Source organism: Haemorhous mexicanus, chromosome 18 (assembly GCF_027477595.1).
Source record: "Haemorhous mexicanus isolate bHaeMex1 chromosome 18, bHaeMex1.pri, whole genome shotgun sequence".
Lineage (NCBI taxonomy): Eukaryota > Metazoa > Chordata > Aves > Passeriformes > Fringillidae > Haemorhous > Haemorhous mexicanus.
The window spans coordinates 12,457,827-12,483,434 of NC_082358.1; the positions used below are offsets into that span (position 1 = coordinate 12,457,827).

At 39.1% G+C, this 25,608-nt stretch overlaps 1 protein-coding gene across 2 annotated transcripts in view; it reads right to left on the minus strand.

Annotated features, from left to right (window-relative positions):
* The window catches only part of GNAS (GNAS complex locus), a 129,358-nt gene that overhangs the window by 38,542 nt on the left and 65,208 nt on the right, over positions 1 to 25,608 (minus strand). For both annotated transcript variants that reach the window (XM_059862568.1, XM_059862569.1), the window contains exons 3-4: positions 9,214 to 9,268; positions 9,011 to 9,130 (exon numbers count right to left, since the gene is read on the minus strand). In XM_059862568.1, coding sequence (XP_059718551.1) covers positions 9,011 to 9,130; positions 9,214 to 9,268 — 175 coding nt within the window. The remainder of the gene's footprint in view (positions 1 to 9,010; positions 9,131 to 9,213; positions 9,269 to 25,608) is intronic.

Below are 25,608 nucleotides of genomic sequence, written 5' to 3' on the forward strand. Positions count from 1 at the left end.
AACTTGGTGCTGCTGAGGAAACCTCATGTCTCATGATACCATAACACCACAATGGTTAAAAAGCCACATTTATGTGAAATGTGTTTCATTATTAATGTTTGATTTATGAGGTGACACTTTCCCCACCTCCTGAAAGCTTCCCAATACAATGAGTCAATAGGCAATGTTTGTAAATCACTTGCATTCACTTACAGGAATCTCAGCAGACCTCTAGAGGAAAAAAACCCATCAGTGGAAATGTGGAAGGGATGCTTGGAAAATAGTTCTTTGTTCCAGAAAGATCTTGCTGACACAACTCTGAATTAGAAAAGGGGCAATGCAGAGTCTAATCAAGCTCAAAACCTGCTTATATTGGGAAATTTCAGCAAGCTGAATAAATGGCAACAGGTAAACAGTGGTTTTACTCCAAGTTAAACTACAGAAAGTGTTAAAGAACTTGGGGGGTTGAGCACTTTGGTTGTTAAAAAAAACAATCCCCAAGAGACAAACTCAAGCCTGGGAAAAAATAAAGGAACCAAGATCTGCTTTTGAGAATCATTCTAAAAGGATAAAACACTAGTAGAAAATAAAAGAATATAACTGGACATACTGTCTACAAGGCTTTGCCCCCTCCAGATATATAAATACTCAAGAGACTTTAAAAAAATGTTTATGAAGCAATGTTTTATAGGCATTAGGATGTTGGCAGGGAAAAACACTGGCACAGTCCATGCCACTGTGACACCAAATTCACAGGAAACTTAGCATGGACATGCAACATTACCTTTTCTTTGTAAAATATAATATAGGGTGGATCCTTCAACAGAACAGTTTATTTACTAATTCCAGCAAGAGTCAATGCCATTGAAAAAAACCCTTACCTCCTAAAAGGTGTGTACAATCATTATACAATGTTGTGGTTAAAACTGGGATTCAATTCCTGGGCAAAGTTCACTGTCCCATGGAGCTGCACATTTCATAATAAGAGTTTTAAATAGGTCACCAACTTACAAATCTAATGATTAAAGGTCAAACCAAACCAGCTTCTAACTGTAAAACTGTCTCCTGGAGGACTTTGCTTTCCAATGTGTGCAGCTCTTAAAAGCAGCACTGAGCACTGGTTGCAAAGCCCTCTGGAGCCCTGCTCTGCCAGGGGAGCCCAGCTTTCCTCCTCTCCTGGGAGCCAGGCAGTTCTGCTGCATTCCACAAGGCAGGCACTGCAGCAAGGCAAGGTCATGGCATGGCAGGGCAGCACAGAGCATTCCAAGACAAACTGCACCAGCTGATTCTCTCCTGCCAGGATAGGTAAGTACCCTCCAGACTGATTTCTTTCTCCCTGCTCTGTAGGAAACCAAGCCATCACTGCTGACTGCACGGGTGCTCAGGGAACAGAACTCATGGCATCCTTTCATCCTCCCCAAGTTTGGGCAGGGATACCAGAATGTGTTAAATTTGTCAAATCAGACAGTTTAATAAGCCACTTACTTGAATAGGGAAACATCTGCATTCCTAATGGTGTGAACAAGTGTTAATTATTGCTTGCTATTTTAGGGCAAATACGCTGATGATATCACAAAGGAAACGCATACCTACAAATAGTTGAAGATATTCTCCAGTTACTGGCATGTGTCCAGAGCTGAATACAAAACTCTTTGGGAGAGGCCCAGTGCACTCAGCACTTCCCATAACTGAGTCAGAAATATTTTCAGCAAGGATTTAGTTTCATTATCAATAGTTTTTCATGCTTGGAAAAGAAGAATGATGCTGAAATATTCTGTGTTTCTGCTTGGTAACTTCTAGGAGTACAAATTAAACTGGATGTCACTGCAAGGACTGGCCAATGGGAAGGGAATTTTATTTATGAAACTTCTGTTAAGTCTGAACTCACATTATTCCCCTTTGTTAAGAGTTTCAAAACACCACAGCATTTGAGAAATGTGCCAACACACAAATCCATACCCATAAGCTACAACGTGCCTTTGGTTAGAAGTCCTCCCTAACATAATATCAAACCATTTCTCTTTTAGTTCTACTTTCACAAGAAGTTTAATTGCCACAGAAACTTTATCTGTGGATACCACAACACAGCTCCTCATGTTAATTAGGGAGGAAAATTCACGTTGGGTGAGAGCACAAGCCTGCTCCCTATATTGTCAAAATTCCTCTGCAATTTCAACCAAATAATCAGTGTTCCTCTGCTTCTTCAAAGTGTCACGCCTAGAAAGAGGCAATTCATTAATGGATCAAACTTCCTGATAGCATAAAAGGCATAAAGAAGTCTTCTACCCCATTCCAGCTCTCTCAGGGTAGTTTAGAGTGGTGACAGAGGCAGTTCAACCATCAGCTATTTTTGGAGACTTCAGTCTAAGAAAGAAGGTTTAATAAACTCTGAGAAATTTCCTTTGAGCCTTAAATCAGAGTTTGGAAAATGTCTTTCATACTATATCATTAGCTGCTTTTTGTTTAATGAATATATAGTAAGCTTGAACAGTCAAACCCAATGACTTTATTCCCTTACCTGGTGCCAAGAACAAACACCTGGGACCACAATAAACTCTGCTGCTTCCTTTCACATTGGAAACAAAAAGCCTCTTTTTGCCAGAAACTTCCACCAACAGAAAAGAGTGTAAGATAAAATAGTTCTCATTCTAAATTTACACAAATCCCAAGGAGGGCTCACTAACCCTCTTCCAATCTTTCTGAGGCAGCAGCATCTGCACTCATAGAAATGTTCACAGGCTCACAGTAAAGTCTACACTAAAAAAATGAAGCTCAAATATACTTTAAATTAATTAATTGAAAGTTCTGCTTAATTACTGGCATTTCTTTTTAAGAGTAAAAAGATACCCTGTTTCCTAGGAGCTTAAAAAAAAAAATCTTAAATTTTCCTGGAAAACCCTGACCAGTCAGCTGAGCACAACAGGGCTGTGGCTGGATCCAGTGTAACACCAGGGAGGCTCACAGGTATAATTTTATTTCATCTATGCATACTCCAATATTTTGTGATAGTCTCTCACTGTGATTAAAACCAGAAAATATTTAAGAATTTCCATATTAAATTATGCCTATTTCCTGTTTAATTCAGCTGACAGCTCTTGTATTTCAACATAAATTGAATTAATCTGTCCTTGTTCTTTAAGACTGCTCTGAGAGGAAAACAAAGAAGATGTATCAAGAGAAATTAAGTCACGTGAACTTCTGAACCTGTAAATATGGTCTGGTATGGGAATTTACTGGATAAAAATACAAGTTCAGAACAAAGCATCAGCATTTACTTCAAATACTAAACAAATAAATGAGTAATCAAGTAAAATATAGGGTGAGGGTTTTCTGTACTACAAAAAGAACTGAACCACAGAGAAGACATGGATATAATGCCCACTGTCTCAAGTCCTGGGCTGCAGATTCTCCAATTAAAGGAAATTCTTTGTGGGATTTCAACAGAATTATGTGAATACCTCAGTGAAAGCACTGCAGAATTCAAAGGGCTGAAAAAAACCCAAACAAAACACTTCCAATAAATACTAACAAAATACAGCACTTTGCAATATCTAGCAATTTGCTAGATATTCCTAGTCACATAAGAGTAAAACATTCCTATCAGGCATTTATCCATGCAGACAAAAAATCAGACATTTCAGGAGGTTCATTTGCAAATCATTAATAGTTATACATGTTTCAATTCTGAGAACCACAAATGAAATCAGTGGCTGCCTGCCTCACAGACCCTATGCTAGAAGAAGGCTTCAGAAGAACTCTTTAATTAATCTGTATTCAAGAATTTATTCTGCTATTAAAGGATAGGAAAGGCAGCTTTCCATAAGTTCCTGTTAAACTCTGATCAGGTAAACTCAACTGGATTAGCTGGAAGCCCATTGAGAGGGAGCTGCTCTGTGTAGGTAAGATAATGGAGATTTTAAAAAGAGTAAGGAAGGATTATTTCAGAGGATCTAGCACCACATCTTTGATACTGTCTGTAAGACTTCCCACTCCTTTCTCTGAACAACGTTAACATTCTTGAGGCAAAAATATCCACATTTTCTACTAGTTTTGCACCTCAAGATGCATCTCAAAGATATGTTTTTATCACTCTTTTACACATATAGGACAGAGGATACTAAAAAAAGGTAAATACGAGATTGAGGTGTCTTGCTTAAGATCATAAAAACTCTGGACAAGAAAAAGCTGGAGGCCCTAATTTTCTCTCTGTGCTAAGTATCCAAACTGCACACAATATTGTGCAGACACCCAGGCAATCAGGCTCTGTCTCCCACCTTTCCCAGCTTCCCAGGGGTATCCTCACCAAAGAAAATGTTTTGCCTCCTTTCACACCCCAAAATCTGTGACATTTGATATATCCCCACGGGAAACATCCCCCACTGCAGTGAATATGTTTGTCATTACTTGATAAAGCTAGTGATGCTGTCAAACCAGAACAGCTCTCTTCTTCTGCCATGATGTATTTAGACAGGAATAATAATATATCTATCATTATCCCCATCAGGGTGGTTATCTACAGGGACAGATAATTTTGTTCTGTTGCCTACATAATTAAGGAACACTTCTGGCAGCAAAGAGATCCCAGCTCACATCTTTTCTTACTGAGACTCTATTATCTCATTACCATCTTGAAGACTTTGGTGTCAAAACCATTTTAGGGACTCCAAAGCCCCGTTCTGACCCTGCTGCAGGTTAAGGGATCCCAGTGAGCACCACCTCCTTTGTACCACACTGCCAGCTTGTAAATCAGACCTCAAAACTGATCCCTGTTAAAAATAATCTCCCCAAAATAGAAGAGAGAAGGAGTAAGGGTTACCAGGGTTATTTTTAAGCTGGGCTGGTTCAATGCTCTGATTGACACTGGGCACCCAGAGGAGGTTTTTCTGGCCCGGTGTGGAGCAGAGGGAAGGGGTGGCTGTGGGCACAGGGGATGCTGAGCTGCCTTTGAGGCTGAAGCCAGAATGTGGTAAAGCTCAAGGACACCACTCAAAAACCATAATAAAACCATTCAGCAGCAGTGGTAGTGGGAGCTTCAAAATAACTACAATGGAGCAGTGTAATAAACTGAAACCAAGAGACCTGCAGACAGCATCAGCATCTCTTCTGAACATCCACAACCTGGAGAGCCATAGGCTGCAGTCATTCCTCTGGTATTTTGCCTTTCAATAGCTAACACTCTGATTCTACTACTTTCTAAATACCACTTTTCTGAATTTAGTATGGTATTTTCATGAGACATCTTCCTCAGTTGAAACCAGATAAATTAAAAATAGGTAGCTGTAAATCCTGCTCAGCTATTTTGAATATTTCATTAAAACCAGAGAATTATAAATGGACTGTGACCCAAAGTAAATAGGTTTTATTTGGTAGCTTGCTTCAATTGGGTTGATCATGGAGTGTGAAATGTTGATAAAATGGGAACATTTCCTTCCCTCTTCTAATAGTAAGAGCAAAAAGAAAGGGATGAGAAGAAGGCCACTATTACTGGGGATGAAGAAAATAACCTAACCACTGTCTGGTATGCAGAAGAGGAATAAAAATATCACTTTTATAACCCAGCTAACCCAACATCACCTGACACTTGAGACAGATACACAGCTAGTTTGAATTATTCAAACTACTTTTGATGTTGATTTTTGACACTGAAAACACACCCATACAGTTGTGTTAAGCTAAATGCATCAAAGGACAATAAAGAAGGAAATACCATTTGGGAGCCTCAACTATAGATCTGATCTACTAGAAATTGCAGTATTTTAAAATACCAGCATGATTATGTGGACAGAATTCCTTCCTGTCAGTACTATGTTTTGCCTTTCTCCATATGCTACTACTTGTATTCAAAAATTTAATTTCTTAATACCAACTGTGCCGAATTAATAATCTCCAACATAGTAAATTTTCAGCTTTAAAGGGGATGTTTAACCTAGCATTACACTGTACCAACATTATTTTTAACTCAAGCTGTTGTTTTTTAGGTTTTTTTAATTCAAAACAATATGGTCTACACAAATGACACACACTTCCTGTAAGTCAAAAACTGCAAAGCAAACAGATGGAGACCCAGACTAAGAAAAGAATTAGAATATCAGAATACAAAAGTTGCTCTTTGAATGCTAATTTACATGTAGAGCCAGATCCCAATATTTATCACACTGTAAAGCTCCTACATTCTTCCTGACTTTATTCTGCCTTTCACACTACACTGAACCTTGCTGTTAGGAGACCTGCATTCCAGCTCCACCTGTTCCACAGAGAATTATAAACACAGATCTTGGCCTCTGCTTTAAAATTCATTTCAACTACTCCTTCATGAAGATGATGATCTTGTGTTGCTGGAGAAGAAATCCCACAATCCTTGAGCTGGCCTCTATGTCAGTGCATTCTCTTCAGGAGAGCAACCCAAACTAATGTTTAGGGAAAGAAGGATGGGCATTTGAAGGGAAGCAGAAGAGCCCTGTATTTAAGAGTATAGTCCTCAGTACTTGCAGCCCTCAAAGAATATCCATCCCCTTGGGACATCAGTGTTCCTCCTCCCTACCCTCACGCTCTCCTTAGGGCAGAAAAGAGCATCAAACACTACACTGAGGAAAGCATGTGCTCAAGACAGCTGAAATGTGATTTCCCATGAAGAAAATGCAAGAGGCAGAAAGCAAGTTCTGCAGCTCAGACCAGACAGCATTACACAGGGCTGACATGGCTAAAAATTCCCCTCCCTCCTCCCCAGTCAATACTCTACCCAGGAAAAGGTTTATGAAATTCTTCCCCAGTGTACTGGAGGAGGAAGCAGGTGATGGAGATCTCCTTAGATCTAAAGCACAACTAGCATAAGGCTGTCCTTTCTGCTTCCACAAAATTATTTTTTTCTTCCAAGTACTTTTAATTAATCTGTAAAAAAAACAAAATTATTTTTACAGTGGTACTCAAGGATTGTGATTTTTCTTCCTATGCACTGAGAGCTGGCATCTAGGGACATTCTAGACCTTAACCTGATTTAAATTGTGCAATTAAAATGCAGGTTCAGTTTTCCAGGTACCAAAGGACTACAACCTACATTCAGGCAAACTCAGAAATCAGAGATATATTAACTTATATAATCACTGAGGGCAGAGAGAGCCAACAATAGTCCTTCAACAGCTGTGGCTAATGCATCTCCAGTTTAAAACCTCAACCTACAAACATTTACATATGAAATAGTTAATCATGCCAATGAAGTAAGCCACCAGTCAAAGTTATGCACACACCTAAACCTCTGTAGACTCAGGGCTTAAAAATTAAGACAATATCTTTGCTCAGAGAAGAAAAACTAGTTTTATTGGAGCACTGTTATTCCTGAAGTTGTGTGTCATTCAACACCTCAAAGACTCTCCACTGAAATTGGAATTATTTATAGACCTTGTAAGTTACACACTTACATCTTGCTTTCAGTGGAAAAAAGGGAAAAATTAAAAGAAATCACTGCACTCCAATTGAATGGAAGAAAAAAAAGACCTCTGAGATAGAAGATAGAAGGAAATCCAGTTTTTCAGTACGAGGTAGGTCACAGGAACTTGTTGCAGCATTGTTACAGATCACAACCTGAACCAGCACAAACAATGGCAGTAGGAGAGCTGTGGGCACACAGCCAGTGCAGAAGCACTGAGGGAGGAGCAAGGAACCAATGTCTTCTCTTTCAAATATTCTCCTAAAGCTGCCTTCAAAGCATGAATTTTTCTGTGCCCCCAGCAGGAGAGCTCATCCATGAAGGAACTGAGTATTTCTGTGAATAACACTGATGAATGCCTAAATTACAGAGGTGTGAAGTTAAAAATCTCAAAATCTCAAATTTAAGATGCTTTAGGACAAAATGCCAATGACTACATTTTATGTGCTAGAGAGAATCATACATCCCCCTCCACCAACCTGTCTGTGCTGGTACACTGAAAATGACTTGAAGATTCGGTGCAGTATTTCCAGTTAACTGCTAAAGTCACCTGACTTCTGCCTTGTACACAAAGCATGTGGGTTTGTTTGTTGGTTATTTTTCTTTTGATAAAGACTGGCCAAAGCAGAGAAATTCTGAGAAGCAGCAACATTTGGAAAAGGTAACAGTTGTTGGTCTCACAGACATTCAATAATGTTTACATATCAAGAATTACAAACTGAATTAAGAATTGCTGTGGTGCAAACTATCCCACATCTTACTACTATTCACACCTGCACTTTTATTTCAAGCATTTGGGACTGCTGAACACAAAATTTTGGTGTAAATGGATAATGCTTTTTGATACATCATCATAATTCCTCCCCTCAGCCTCCTGGAACAGTGCACAGACAGAGAAATACAAGTTTTGAAACACTCCTGCATTAGTGCAAGTAGAAGGTACTTCATGGCAATTAACAAAAATATCTTCTCAGTGTTGAAGTGTTCAGTGTTTGCAAACTGTATTTTCATGGGCTTCTGCTACAAGTCTGGTTCAGATACAGGAGAAATTAATCACTGTGAGTGGGCACAAAGTTGTATCATCAACTAAATAATTATCCTTGATGCATTTGCTCTGGGACTGCTGGCACCTCAAATGATTAACCAGGACTGGGAGGGCTGGGACAGGGATGTGTGTGTGGAGCCTCTGCAGAGAGTCTGGCTGACACAGAGTCTGAATCAGCAAGAAAACTCCACTGCTCCTCCAGAAGAGAGAAATCAGCACCATTAAACACCAGCTAACAATCACCAAGAGAGTGCTGTGTGTATCTCCACTCTTTTGGGCAGGACAATCCCCAACAATATCCAAACTTTATGCCCAGCACTGTCCATCTTGACTCTGTGGCCAATTATTTCACCAGAGCACAAAAGGCAGGCAAGAGTCTCCATGTTCCTGAAGGATCAGCTGGAATATTCTGGCTGTGCTGCTGTAAATTCGATTAGCACTCATCAAAGGCACCTACTGCAATAATTCCCAGAGAGCAGCTCACTGTTCTGGGGAAATATTTACTACAGGGCAGTGAAATACAATCATCTGCAGCAAGGCATGGCTGCCTGTGAGTTACTCACCGGAGGGAAATCGAAGTCTATCTGGTTTGCTAAATTTAAGATGTAGTCGATTCGAAACTGGTTCTCTGGATTGGCTAGTTCCACTGGAGGTGCCAAATTGCCCATTGCTGTCACTATTGTCTGCAAAGAAACACAAGTAAAATATTGCAGAGTGTCTAAATAGCCACCTGGAATAGTTAAGAAACAACAGCTCTGAAGTTTACCTCTATAGCTTCTTTAATATTGTTTTTAATATCCTGAATTTTCATTTTCTTCTCCCTGTAATAAAAAAGGCATATCATTAAATTTATAAGCCACAAAAGCAGAATACCTTTTTAAAATAGAACATGAAAAATATTCTATTAAAGCTGTATTGCCTAAAGAGCTTTCAGTACCTGAAGACTTTTGTAGATAGACTTACCTAAATACCTCAAAACTTTTCTACTTAAGCAGTAACATCTATTTGCATCTATTTTAAGCAGTAACATCTATTTGCATCCAAAAATCAGTGTCTAATTATGCTTTAATAAAAACTTACTACAGCCTTAGACTGGGACTAAGACATTCTGCAGAATCAAACAGATTTTGATTCATTTGAATGCAAAATACTAAACATACGTGAAAGTTCTTTAGGAAAGTATACACTGGAAACAAACAGAAAGGGAAAAAGGGTGAGTTACTAAAAGCAGAAACAAATGAAAGGAGACCAAAGAACCTCAAAGTACAAAAAAAAAATTAAATCACAAAAATGATGCCTTGGCAGAGCAAACCACAGCAGAGCACTCAACCTGACACAAGACATTCAAACAGTCTGGATGTGAAACATAACAGTGAAGGGTTAATCCAAGTGTAGAGAACAATCCTTGGCTAGAAGCAGAGGAGGAGGCTGGAAAACCACTTGGAATGAGCACTATCATTTGGGATTAACTGCAGTCACATTAACCAGCCCAGCAGGCTGGAGCAGGACAGTGCAAACCATTGCCTCTGCTCCTCTGGACTGCATGTGCTGTCAAATCTGACAGCAAATAAATTTCAATGCTAAATAATGCAATCAAACCAAATGCATGATCAAACATTTGGTATAACCAGGAATTAGCACCCTAAAAGTACTTCTAGCACTGAGCCTGTAAACTGTAACTTAATTGCAAAGCACTACGATAAAATTTTTCACATTATTAATTTCTTGCTGTAAACAGCAGAAAATCACTGCTTTGAGGGAAACCAAGTTAGCCAAGTAATTACTAAAAAAAGCCAGCTAAACTGTCTAAGCGACCTTTTAATCTTCATTGAACTGCTTTTACAGGACTCTTTGATTGTGGAATATTTATATCAACATTTAATTTTTTTTTCATTTTGAAAACGAACATTTTCCAGTACAGTGTCCCAGAGACTGTGAAGTATCAACAGCATTTCCTTTTTTTACCCTTTTAAAGATAGTAACTCACAGTTTCAGCTTACAGACCCCAGCCTGAAAACCTCATTTGATGGAATTAATTCAGTAAGCATATTGGCAAAAGCCTTTTATCACTTTTTCCTTTCAATAATTACTCACAGTCAAAAACCAAAATGAAACTGAAAGTGTATTCACCAATCAAGAATGCAGAAGAACAGCAGGGGGGGAAAAAATGGAAAAAAGAACTACTTTAATAACAAAGCAGACACAGACATCCAGGAGTGGTGGGAATTTTGGCTATCAAATGAAAAATTAATGCAACTTTTGTAAAAGACAGTGTCAAGGAAAACACCACTATGCCAAGGATCTGCTTGCACACTGCCCAGCTGGGACTGCAATGCCAGGGCTGCTCTGGCAGAGGGGCAGCAAACACCAAATCCTCATGTTCAGGATGACTCTGCTGCATGGGGAATGGCTCTGAATCAGCAGCACAGCCCCAAACACAAATGTGATTATCCCAAAACATCAGCTCCTCACCGACCACAGGTCCTCAGAAGTTTGGGGTAGGGACAGGAAGGTCAATGAAGCTTGATGCAGAGAGAAAATGGAATGATCAATACTCAGATGAAAATTCAATGTTTTCCTAGACTTCTTTACCTACCTACAGACCACCTGATTCCTGAAAATTACCTGGTTTTTGCTACAGAGATTTGGCACTGCTGATGAGAACAAGAAAGGCCAAGAAAGGCCAAATGCACCGAAATAAGGAAAATAGATTAGACAGGGTAAGAGAGAAAAACCTAAGGGCTTTTCACCCTCTTCCTAACTTGTACAGCCCCAGGTCTTGACAAACTCTCCATTCCACAACCAAGATGCAGGGTGCACAAATATTCTGTTTTTCAGCAGTGCACATGTGGTTGCAAAGCCAGCATCCACTTTCAGTTTTTAGGAATCATGTTTAATAATTAAAAAATGTAAATAATGGTATGAAAGCAGGAAGTGTTTATCAATGACAGTGTAAGCAACTTGTCTGGCTTTTATTCTGCCTCCAAATTTCAGCTGGATCTTGAACTTAATGAACATGTATCCAGATTTTGCCCTGGTTAGATCAAAAGGGCAACTGATATGATGAAAGCCAAGCAAGATACCAGTACTTTTGAGGAATTAGCTCTCATTTTGCTTTGGTTTGGAATATCACTAGAAAAAGAGAAGTTTAGGGAGTTTGCATTGCTCGTGGTCATTCTCTCTTCCCTGGAACACTTGCTATTAATTGTCTCAAAACATCAATGAGGTGCACATTGACCTGACTCTTATATGCCATGCTGATAAACCTCATTATTTCAATTAAAGATTTCACTCAAACTTCCACATTTACACCTCTTGGCTGATCCTCTCACTACTAAGTGATAATGAACAGAGAGAAACGTTAACCTGCAGCAATTAACCAAGTGCCTGATAACATCATCATCTTCACAAGGAGGATACTCACAGTTCCTATTTCTGGTGTTGTTGCCATGGCCCTATAGCCTGCCCAGTAAACAAGGAATCCCATTACACAGCAGTGAATGTATCACTGTGTTTTGTGTTTTGTAATGTTTACTGGACATAAACTTTCCATGACAATGAGACACTTCATTCTTCTGGAACTCAGCATGTTCATCAATCACCCATCCAACAGCAGCTTACAAACAACTCTAACTTCTCACAAGAAAAACCAAAAAAAAGCCCCAAAAAGGTGACACTCATTTTACTCCTGGACTAATGAGGTGAAGCACACAAAACCAACATCCCAACATCCCACTGCTCTGCCAAATTGTCCTTTTTTTTTTTTAGAAACCCAGCCACGTTGCACCTCAAATTTCCAGAAGTACTCAAACTTTTCTTTTCCACAACCACAAAGACTGAATATTCAACTTAGATGCTTTCCTTTTTAATTTCTTACTCCCAGGTGCTGGCACAAAACCACAAAAGAAGAAGAAAAAAAAAAAAAAAAAGCTGGGCTGCCAAAATGTTTTCCTCTGGAACATCCTGAGTAGTTTGGGAATGGCACCAACCCTCTCCTGGCCAAGGAATGACTGATGTCTCTGCAGGCCTGTTCTGTATCTTTAGATGTCATGGGTTAATAAGGTCATATTTTTAATCTTGTTTAAAACTTTTGCTTAGGCTGTGCAAGGTAGGCCAAACAAAGCATTAAACTCTATTAGTTGAGGATTAGAAGAAAAATCTCAAATCCTGCTGTTTTCAATATTTAAATGGGCCAAAGAAAAGCTGCACATAGCTTTCAGGAAAACTAATAAAGTCTATTTTAGGTACTATAAAAAAAGATGACATTTTAATTCAAGTAACATTAAATCAGAATGACATCAAAGGTCAGAAAAATCAAATATTCCTTGAAAACCAACCTAATCAGTATTTAGTAAAGAACTTCTCCACCTGTGGTTGAACTTTACTATTAAAAAGGCAAGATTTTTCCTCAGACTTTATCAAATCTTATGCAAAGAACACATTAACAAGCAGATTATCAGAAAGCAAATTAATTTAATTTTAATGTTCATTTCTGGTTTATTTTACAGGATAATACAAATGACCATTACTTGGAAAAAATACTTAAAAGTTTAAAAAAAACATTCCAGAGGATAAAAATTCAGTTCACCCTGAAAACTTTGGCATCTCCCAGGTAGAAAAATAATTTTAGAAAAGGGTGCTGAAATTAATTGCCACAGTAAAACATGTTAAAAAATTAGGGGGATACACAGATGGACAGACAGGGATGATGGGACATCTTTTAGGCCATTAATCTAATTCCTAAAAGCAAAGAAATTTGAAATTTTTGGTCAGTGCAGACACGTTAGGAAACCTTGGAGAGTCCTGCAGCTCTGGAGAATATTTAGGCTATTTTAACAGGGCATATTAAAATCTAGCTAGAAAGTGTTAATGCAGAGCCTCTGTCTCCTTTACAAGGCTGTGAACAGCCCAGCCTCTATCACCTTCAGGGACTGGTGTAATGCATAAATTATCTTCATTTCTGAAGCAGTCAAACTTCGCTGACTCTTGAACCTGCTGACAGAAGAACTGCAGCAGGGCAAGGCTTCCCTTCCCCAGGCAAAGCACTGCACTTAATGAGTCCATTTGCAAGGGGAAGAGCCAGAATGCAAATCTTACCAAGCAATTCATTTGCCTCTGACTTTTTATGGTAGAAAATGACACTGCTGTGTTTCACACAGGTGCATCTCCCTGCTTTTTCAGGTATTGCCAACAAATGTGAATGCCCAGGGAAGCAGCCACGGGTTGTCCCCTTCTGCTCACCTTCAGAAGCCCATCAATGACACACTGACAGCCAATGAAAACTTAATAGATCCATTTTGTTTTAAAACACAACTCAGTTCTTTGACAGGCAGTCATGCACTTCACAAGCACGTGGGATTTAAACATGCCTATTCATCTAAATAAAGTGTCTTTGATGCAGTGAAACATGCTGATGGATTTAATAAATATTCCATAAAATCTGCATTAAAATTTATTTACTGAACCTTGTGGAAACTAAGAGCACTACCTGCCAATCCACCTCAGAGAAACAGAGCTGTGCAGTCAAGACCTTCAGACACAAGACCACGAGCAAGGAAATTCAATTAAGGTTTTGCTACCAATCCACATTACAAAAATCGTGCAGTACTTTACAATTCAACTAAAAGATAAATTTGTTTCAGCCTGGGTTATTTCTAACAGAACATGGCAATTACCTCAAAATACAACAGCTAGAACAGCAAACAGGGCAGAGGCCAAGTTAGAGGCACTTGAAAATGGGGAAACACAGTTGCCTAGAGTATTCGGAGTGAAGCTGAAATAATTCATCTTAGACCTGTGACAAAGGACCAATTTTACAGACAAAACTACTAAAATGCAAGAGCAAAACCAACTACACGTCTTCTACAAACTCAACACCATTTGTGTCACGCTGCTCAGTGTTCTGCCAGCTTCCAGGAGATTTTTCTGGTCTGTACTGACAAACCCTTGCAGTGCCATGGGGCAGCAGCTGCAGCTGCACAGCAGTGACTGCACGGCTTGGAACAGGAACCAGGATTGACTTGGGTCCTCACTTGCACTGGAGCTGAAAGAGATTTTCTAAGCACGTTAATACTCTGTTCTTGGTCAGCACCTGGGAAAATGAAATGGTACCCAAGGCACAGGAAGCTGACACAATGCACCCTAAAAAGCACTTTACAGTCAGTGTGTGCTGGTATCTCTGAGCACACAGGGATTGAGCATCTCCCTGGAAGCATGAGACCTTCCCTGCAGAGCAGTTTCCCCTCTCTAGCACTATGCTCTTCCTCCTACACCACCTTTCCTCCACCCCAACACCTACTTCACTTTGAAAATTGTTTTACTTCTCCAAAATTCCAGGTATCAACACACTGTACCATTTACCTACCAAAGATCTTTCAAAATTAGAAAAATAGACAGCTATGAGAATAAACAATTTGCTTTCTCCGTAAATAAGCAACACCTTTTGGAAAAAAGGAAAACCCCACAGGCTGAATAATTTTGTCATTATATACTTTGAATTAAAGACACAGTTAAAAATTGATTATGTTGGACAGATCTAACTGTGACCAAAATTATTTGGGAGAACTTAGTTCAATTATCCCCTAAAGTATAATCACTTTCTCACACAGTATGTGATACAATGTATGGAGTAGACAGTACAAAAAGGGCTTCCACAAGTTCCCTTTTAAAAATTGTGAAAAGCACTACAAATTGCTTTACCACTGCTTGTTTTAATACACTGCAGTATTTTTCTCCATGAGTAACATGCACACCTTATTATGCAGCCATAAACATGTGAAGATATGATAAGAAATACAAGCACAAAGAGATAGCTTCTGCTAATGGAATGACAGAACCATTCTCCAAGTCAGAAGTCAAGAAACACAAATTACTGAAGTGTTGATTAAAAAACCACATCACAGCTCTGTGAAAGCAGAAATTGTGTTATTTTTGATCATTATTTACATGGCAGTGTTAGAGGCTGAGATGTGACTTGTTTCTTGCCTTTGGGAATGGTACCACAATGAAATTATACCAAACTCTAAAAAAGGCATCCTGCATATAAACGTAATAAACTCCATTTTTAGGTTTCTTTTATCTCTGCTCCCTGGAATACCCAAAGTGCAAAGGGTAAAGGGTAACTTTATTCTGCCTCCATGGATATTCTGATGCAAAGAGTGGTTGTGGGCAGACTTTGCTCCTGATGAAGTTCCAGCACTCTGGCACAGGCACGTGGCACCCTGGTCATACCACCTGCCCAGGTGGATGTGGCATAGAGATGCTAGTCTGGCCCTAAGCCACCCTGAGGCTCCCCTTCAGCTTTGCAAATTCCTACATAAAACCAGTTTAACTGGTTTACAGTCCCTTTATACCTGTTAGTGGCACAAAGAGACCATCACAGACACAATATTAAGAAGCATAATTCTGCTTATCCCGCTCCATTTACCTCAACTAATTAACTAGCAATAGTTTAGGAAAGGGATGAGAATAGAATTGTTCACAAAGAGCTCTGTGATGTACGAGCCTGACAAAGGCCCTTCAGTTCCTGCTGTGCAATTAAACACCTCTGTAAATTGCAAACCCTGCCTGTAGCTCCCCAGGCAGTCAGAGGGGAACACACTGGTGTCATTTTCTTGCTCTTAGTACAGGTAATTAAAGCATATTGCTATAAAAGGTGTCCTCAGAAGTTCAGCATTCTCTCTAGACACTTGATACAATAATTAACAAGGCTGGAGAGTCTTCAGAGGACACTGTGGTTGCTCTCTGGTCTGAAAGGACACCTCAGAACCAGCAGGAACGGGAGGACTCAAGGCAAATTGCTGAATCATCTTGCCTTGTACAATTCACTACTTCCAGACAATCAAACTGCTGTCAGGAAGCAGAGACCTTTTTAATTATTTATTTAACTATTGTGAATGCAGCCATTATTAACACAGAATAAAGGAAATGCCCATTGCACATCACTTTTTTTTTTTTTTTAAACACTTCTGCCCAGCTGTGCAGCAGCACAGAAATACAGCACACCACACCTCTCAGCGTGTCCCCTCTGCTGTTCCAGGCTGTGTTTGTACAGCCACCCCTCAGAGCAGAATCGACCTCCTGGGTTCTCCTCCATCTCTGCATGCCCAGAAAAAATACTATTGTGGGAGTACAGAGTGCCCAGGCACTGCATACACGTGGATGAACAGCACCTGTGCTCAATCTGGGCCGTTTGCTGTGCTAAATGTTAAATCTGTGCCATTTTCATCACCTCATCCTTTGCTTTCAAACACAGGCAGGTAACAGCAGCCTCGTGGGGGGTTCCTGTTCTCACCTTAGTTCTCACTTTCAAAGCACTTCTGTCCAACCTTTGAAACATCCATCTGATCAGTGTCCTGTGTGTGCCATTTGCTCTAAAGCTGTTTTGGAAATGCCTGCATTCCAGTAACTTCTTCAGCCAGCTTTGGAAGGGAAGGCAATCACATCCCAGAGCTCTTCTTTGTGCACAAGAATGAGAGGAATAGCTCCTATAATGGCTGATGACCTCAGTGCTACTTAAAGCTGAAAAAGTACACAGCTGGCTAAGTGCCAATAATAAATGGAAAGAAGCCCTAAAATAAAAATGGCTGGAACAGTGGATGCCAAGTAAGTGTAAACACAGAGCAGCCAAAGCAGGATGCAATGCAGTAGGGAAGACACTGATGAGACAGGTGGAAAATGGCTGGTCCTGAAAATCCCTTGATATATTTTTTTTTCTAGTGGTTGTGATCTCTGTTATCATCTGAAACACTTCTGGCATGTGATAGTGTAGACAGCTGATCTGGAAGGTGGTTGCCTCTAGCAGACAAAAGGCAAGGGTTTTTGCCTCACTCAAATAAAAAGCAATTATCTAATGTATTTCACCACTTTCCCCCTGGTACTTCTAAAAAATTCCATTAAACTCTCAATGACCCAAACACTTAACATTTTCTAAATGCTGTAGGATTTAGTATTGGTAGCTCATAAGTTCAGAATGACAACCTGAACAGGAAAACAGTTCAGGCAGGGGATGTAGACCCAAAAACCAGGGGGAACTATTTGGGCAAGAAAAAAGGAACTGTTTTTTAAACTATGCAGCTGTCACTGAAAGTTAGTATTTCAAAGAAATATTAACATTAAATGCTTTATTCACCACATTTTCTTACAGCAGTGCTGAGCTGCAGTCACTGAGGCAAGTCTTTCATGGCTGTTAAATCCAGATTTTTTACCATGGACAAAGTCTGAATGAAGGAAGATTTCCACAGTTATCTTCAAAGATAAAGAGCTGTCAGGTACATGCAACTTTGCTCACAAGCCTTAAAGAATTACAGACTCAGCATTATCAGCAGAAACTAGAATAGCCCCTACTGAACTCTGGTTTTGGGAAGTTCAAGTTCAGAGTCATTCTTAAGAATGTGCTGTCACACCTAAATGGTGGTTTCCATTGTACTCTTAATTAAAATACAAATTTCAGTAGAAAGATAGTTTTCTGAGAAACATGATAGATGTCATGTTTCCATGTAAAGACTTAGCATAAAGTTTCCTCTGAAACATCCACAAAAAGATCTTGTGAAATTTGTCAAGGCCTGACAGATTTCAAGAGTTGTAGCTTGTATTTATTCTTCCAGACCGTGTATGAATTTACTATGGCTGTGCACATAAACTGCAATTTTAGGACACAGAGAAGTTAAATATTGGAATGAGCAAATCTGAAAGTGTCCCTTGAAGACCCCGGCCAGGGCATGGAGAGGCAGGTGTAACACAGCACACAACAAAGCAAGGTGCTGACAACTTTGGCTCTAATCCATCAAAGCACTTAAGCACATGTTTAATTTTAAGCACATGAGTAATTCTATCAACTTTAATAGGGCTACTCATGGTTTAAGTACTGGGATGGATGGGGGCCAGAACGCCCAGAACCTTTAAGAATGCTGCATGGCCTAAGTTACATGGAGAAAATACAGCATTCTCCCACTGAACAATTAAGTTATAAATGCTTTGAGAGCAAAATTTACCATAAGTTGAACTCAGCTATGCTTATATAAACTCAGAGATGGAAGTTCTTCCACAGCCTCTGAAGACAAAATATGATGAGGGTTCTCATGTACAAGAAGTCCACAAATTTTTATTTAGCCCTTCTTTTTCTCTGACAGCTCTGAGTCACCTCTGCCCATCATGCTTTGCTTTTAAACAGGGAGATTAATTAAGTACACCAAAAATTTAATTACTAGTAACACCCTTAAATGAGATGCTTCTGGTTGTAGTTTGCAAACATCAGTACTACAGCCTTCCTTACCTCATACATGTCCAGTTGCAACAGGCTTAATGGTGCAGTAACTCCTGTCTAACATTTGTTTTCAATTTCCAAAGCTGTGCACATGCCTCTTCTGTACAGATACAGGGTGCTGCAAATTTGTGTCTTTAAGTAAAACTGGGATTTCTTTTAAGTGTTTTATAGAGCCAATATTAAGGATGTGAAAAAGAAACAAAACCCCACACCTGCTCTGCAAATTTCTAGCTAGGACAATCTCTCTAAATCAGTGGTGACTTACTCCATCTCTAAACCACTCTAGAAAATTCTTGATCTTGTTTTATCTTAATACGGCTCCACAACATGTGACCAAGTCTCATAAAATAATTTGCTAAGAAAGGAAAGAATGGAACAATTTGAGAAATTACAGATTATGTTCTTCTTGGGTTTCTGTTTGTTTGTTTGAGTTTTTTGTTGGTAAACAAGCAGCAGAAAGAACACAAACCCAAATATCTTCTGTGTCGACTATGCATTCTGAAATATCTGCAGCAAGGGAATTGTATACCACTACTTATGAGATGGATTTTATAGCAAGTGAAGTACACTGCCAGGGAACTTAAAAATTCCATTAAACACAATTCAAAAGAAAGAAAAAGCTTTGAAACTATGTTACTGCAGAGTGTCCACTTTTTACCAGAACTGTCACTTTATTAAAAGAGAAACAAAAGCAAACCAAACCAAACCAAACCAAACCAAAACAAAAAAAAAAAAAAAAAAAACACACACCCTGCTTGCAAAAAAAAAAAATACGTGGCTGTGCTTGTCTTTGAGTGAAATCCTCAGCATCACACACAACATTCAGCTAAAGCTGTCTTTATTCCACATTAATATGTCCAATGCTTTTGCCACATTGTGCCACTTTTAAAACAAGGAATGTGCTTTTCTTGAGCACTTCAGTGTGTCCTCACAGCTTCCAGCAATCCACTGCTTAATCAGGGCTGTGACTCCACATTCAAACACAGGCACACTTCAATTCTGGTCCAAACTGCAATCCAGAGCAGTTTCTCTCCATTCAGGGTGGTTTTAAAATATTTTTTCCAGAGTGCCACTCACTGTTAATCGATCTTCCCCTACCTCTGGCACAAGTGTCAGTGAGCAGGTAATCCTCAACAGAGCAAAGCTACCAGCCAGGAATAAACCAGAAATAAAGCATTCAGCTCTGTTCCCCCTGATGACAGCTCACATGGAGCTTCAGAGACCAACACTCAGCCTCACGTTTATACAGGTCTGTTCATGCCACAGTCACACAGCTGCTTATTAATATCTGTGTGGTAAGACACAAGTATATTATCATATGAGAGAAAATGAGAATTAAAACAAGCAAAATTTGGTATGAATTAGTGCCACTGAAAGAGCATTTGGATCAGAAAATCAAAACTCCTGCATACAGAGTCTCAAGTAACCTGACTGCACTGCTAATTTACTTTGCATCTCCCATACCACTGATTTTACTAGTAAATTTTTGCTGAGACAAGCCTGTGCCAAATCTCAAGGTGGCACGAGCCAGGGGCTGAATGCCCCCCATAGCTGGAGTGCTCAGACCAGCTACAACAAAGCAGCACTGCTGTGGGCACCAAACAAACTCACCACAGGGAATCCAGCAGGGAACATCTTGCACAAGTCTTAGCATCACTCTAAAAAAAGATTTCAGCAGTAAAAAGCTTGTTGGTCTAAAGCAACACCTGCTTTTTCTTATGAAAGGTCTCCTCCTGTCCCTGGTGCCACTGAGCCCTGTGAGCCACCAAAGCTGCTCCAGCCCCTCCTGAACAGGGCTGGAAGGGAACACAAAACTTACCCTGTAGATTAGCACGTTCCAGCCCTAAAGCTCTGAGGTACAGTAACATTGGCTTGGTTACAGCAAAGGTCATTCAGATCAAGTTAAGCTGCCCTCAATGTAAAAGAAAAAGGAATGGTTTATATCTGTTAAGTGAACAATCAAAGTATTCACATTTCCTACACAGCTCACGGGAAACTTCTGGGATTATTGTTATAGACAAAGAAGGCAAGGAAGCACAGGCTTCCCTGTAAATTTTAAAATTTATTTTCTAATATTTTCAAATCCCTTATTGTTACAAACAACACGAATGTCTCCTGAAACTGTAAAATGACAGGAGAAGGAGTTTTCCATTGCACCTTACTCGTGCAATTGCCAGTGTTTTTGGCCAGTTTTGTGTTCTGAAAAAGTTTTCTCTGTTTTAGTCCTTCGAAGTAACAGGAATGAAAAATCACTTCAATAAATTATAATCTTAAGAAAGGCAGTCTCTAAGTACAGCCAAATTAAACTTTAAACTCAGCAAAGCTAAATGAAAATTGTAGCTGCTAACATCCATTCCTCATCTGCTCAGTGAAGTTCCAGTGTATTTAAACACAGATACCCTGATAACACAGATACCTCAGGCAAGCAAAGTTACTCTCTTAAGAGCCCAGAAGTAACACAGAAATTGTTTATAACCAACTTGCCATGCAGAAGAGACGAACCACGCTGAATTTCAAAGCCAGCACTGGAAAAAGGAAGCATAAGGCAAAAGCACAAAGAATCAAATCTGTGAGTAAAGAAATTCTCCAAAAGCAACTTGACACCAAAACCATCAGTCTCAAAGGCTTCACCACAATAGTAACAAGCCAAACTCAGATAATTTTGTACTAATTATCTCAGATATCAACAAGTATCAGGCAATAGCTGCCTGTAAAGTATCAACACTGATTTCTGTAATTGTATTTCATATGATACAAGGTATTTTAATTTCTTTTCCAGTTATTAAAAGTTTCGTACTACCAGAAGTGAAGATGATATAAGAAAAGTATTTGTAAGTAAACACCAAATATTACCAGGCAACAAAAACAAAAATACCCTCACTTCCTTCCAAGCACAGACACCGTCAGCACCACATTAAAGCCATTAGCAAAATTCTTCAAGCAGTGTCAGGGAATTTTGTTTCAGGCAACAGCGTCTACCTGATGTTCTTGCTGGCCTGACTTTAGAAGACACTGTCAAATAAAAGACATCAAAAATACCAATTTTTTTCTAGACATTTAGGGCTCTATGTACAGAAAAGCTAATGACAATTTATTGAGAGAAACACAAGTTTCTGTATTGCTACTTCTGAAATAATTTTTGATTTGGATTAAGAAGGGGGAAAAAAAAAATCTTCCTTTGATACAGAGGAGCTGTGGAAATGAATCTGAAAACCCAAGACACAGCTCCTGTACCTAGATACTACACTTGTCCTTACACTCAATCACTGAAAATGCACACTAAGAGAAAAATACTTTCAGGCCACACTCAGCCACAATCCTGGTCCTCCAGGGAGCCCCACCTTTAGTACCAAAGGGGTTTATTTAACCAGAAAGGTACCACTTAGAACTAGAATGGCTCATGGATGTTTTGGACAAACAAATTCTGGATCCAAGCTAGAGGCTGCCCACTGCAGCAAAAATTAGGTGGAAAAATTCCAAACAGCTCTTACAAACAGTCTGGAAGTCACAATGTGAAGAAGCTTTCACTTTATTTAATGTCTACATATATTTAAACTCAACCTGTAAGAAGAATGACCTTTTACTGAGCTTAAAATTTCAAATTAATTATACCTGAATAAGCACATTTATTTTCATTTCCCCTGATAAAAGGGAAGTTATATTGTTGTAATTTAAGTCAAACTGTGACAATGGCACAATTATCATGTCCTGGCCCTGACCTGACATTTCTAAATGATAACAAAAAAGTAAGAGACACAGTTCATGCTGACAGTATGTAATGAATGAGAGTGTTAGGCCAAAAGTTATGTGAGAAATTACTTACTGATACTTAGCTCATCAGTTAGAATACACAGCACCTTGCCATAATTGTCCAATTACTTACACAACATATGGTCCTTTAAATACAAATAATATTGTTTGAATGAGAACCTTACACACAGCTGAAGAACACAGTATCAAGAGAGTGTGTACAACACTGCAAATTACTTAAACAGTATTGCTTGGGCACAATTATTGATCCAACCAGCTGCTACCTTGGGTTCACCAAAACCACAGCAAAAGCTCTGAGAAGCTGGAGACACCTTGGTTCCACCTGAATCTGACTGACCCCAGTGGCACCCAGCTAATGCAGAGGTATTAAACCAGGCAAAACAACTGTTCCACTGGATTTGCATTCTATTTGAAACCAAGGAAAACTTGAAACTTCAAAAGGATAATGAGGATTTTTTAGATTTTTCCAGTACTAGGCTTTTTTAAAGAAACAGACAAACACAATCAATGTGACTTCACTTCAAAACTTGTTATGAATTTTGCTTCTTGGAGCTCCTGAAGTGGCAGTGGCAGGACCTGAAGTGGAATCACAGAGAATCTCTTCTCCTTTTCCCCTAATCCTCCCCAAGTGCCATTTCTGACACATAATACTGGACTACACAAACCACTGGTCTAAACTAGTGTTGCACTGATTCTTAGAAATTCTCTTCCTAGAAATTTCAGCAGACCAGATGCCACTATGTTACAAAAAATGTGTGCTTAGTACCACAGATTTGATTAAAAGAATTTGGTGACTCATCAGTATCTACAACATTCTAAAATATATTATTTATGAGATACATAAAACAGACTACACAGAATGTTTTTTTCATTTAAGTAAGAGAAGCTGCTTCTTAGGCATGGGGTAAGAAGATACTTCCCAGCTACTGGGAGGAGAAAAGAGGAGGATGGACCCTGCTGTAGCAATCATTGTCATGCACCAGAGACAAGGCTTTCCTTCCAATTATTTAACATACAGGATTGAAAAACCTCTTTCTCTGGGGGAAGTTTCACAGAAAGATAAACCAGGTTTATTCCCACCAGGTACAAGAGTGTATTTTCAACACATGCAAACAATATGCAGAAATGCCCTACAAATTTACTACCTGGAAATCAGATAACCACACCAATGTACCTACAGCATAATGATATTTACTGGCACCTCCTCCTTCACTTCTGTGCAGGAATTAAGAGAGACCTTTCAGGAGTTTAGACTTCTAGAACAAAACAGCACACGCTGTGTGTTCCAAACACATTTATGAAATGTTTAACTTATGTATTTTAGTAGGTTATTAACAGTTGGTGTTGGCAGCAAGAGGCTACATTTCTCTAAAAGTATTGATGCAAACCTAGCCATAAACATTTTTATGAGTAAGTTTTTTATGAAGCACTGCACTGACATGAGCTAGTCAATCCTTTCCTAAGGGGCAGATTAAGTATTAAAGTACATCCAAGGCGTGGCATCGTATCAGTTTGCCTTTAGTGGCAGTTAAACTTACACAATTAGAGAAAATTCTACATCAGCTTCATCATTTGAAACCAAAGGCTTGTGACAATGCTGAATTCTACCAAGTGATTCTGAGGGAGGAAATTCCAGTGGACAACTTACAGCCTGAGCTGTGTAACGACAGATTCAGTCACTAGAGGGGAAATAAATAAAATAACCATTTTCACACTACATGGTAATTATGAAATCCACAAGCTATGAAGGTAGTGCAAGTGTTCTGTCTTGAGCATTGTGCCTCAGGAGTATTTCACATATTTGTCTGACCTAGCTCTGCATTTATCCTTTCTGAATTAGCAATCTATTAAAAAAGAGAGGGGAGAGAAGAAGTATCTGGGTGATTATTTCACCCTAGGCAATCAACATTCATATCCAGCATTAATATTCAGGAAATGCCCCAAGTCTCAATCATTAATGATTAAGTATCACCACACCCTGGAATATTTTACTACATATCTGTATTGACATCATGAGATCCAAACTTCAAACGAAATTGCTTGCCATTTTAAGGATCTTCTTGGAATTCAGGAACAATCACTAAATCTATGGGAACTCCTGTGCCAAGGTAACAAACAACTGAATTAAAAAAGCTGTAGTCTCAACTTCCAACACACTTCAGCAGTCTGAGGAAACTTTAGGATGTTTTAAATATAAACAATCATCTTCTGGAAGACAGAATTTAGAGAACTTAAACCTTAGACTGACTTCTTCTATTTAATAAGAAATAATGCTTTATGTTTTATAATTTCACCTCACAGCATCATCCATCTGCAACACAACTTGCCAGCTGCACTGCTGAGCTTACACAGCCCAGCTGCTGGGAACATACATGGAAATGGCTCTGGGAATCAGAACCCCCCTGGAGACCCAACAGGGCACAGGAGCTGGGTGTTCCAGTGAAGCAGACATGGCCATGTTTAAATGTTTATCACCTTTTGCAGTACTATTACTTTTAAAGACACCAATGAAAAATCTGAAGTCATGTGTTTGTTTTCATTTTGCAAAAAGGACATTTATTTTTGTGACAAAGATGTTCTCCTCAAAGTAACTGGCTGTCCTATTTTGCTGATAGATGGATAAAAAGAGAAAAGCAACAAGCAAACTGTATTATCAAATTAGATGACATATTTGCTTGAAAATTTAAACTTAAGGCACTGAGGCCCTACTCAGTAACACTGCATATACAGCTACTTACAAAGGGTTAATGTACAACATGCAACACTTAATTGTCATAGATAACTATAGTTAGAGTTCAATAAATTGGCAGAAGGATTATAGTGCAGTTTTATTACTACCTCCAACACTTTTACTGATGTGCTTATTACATTTTTTATAGCGTGCTGCTCTTGAGCAACCAGTTTATAATATTTACCCTTTTAAAACTAGATATACAGAGAATACACACATATATATATATATAAAAGGCCAGCTAAGTTTACCTGGCAATACTGGTGCAGCAGCTAACACACACCACACACACACACACACACACATATAAACACATACACATATATTAATTACCCACATCTTACATGGACAAACCTACTTACAAGCCTAAAGGCAAGAGGCAGCTGCTAAAATCC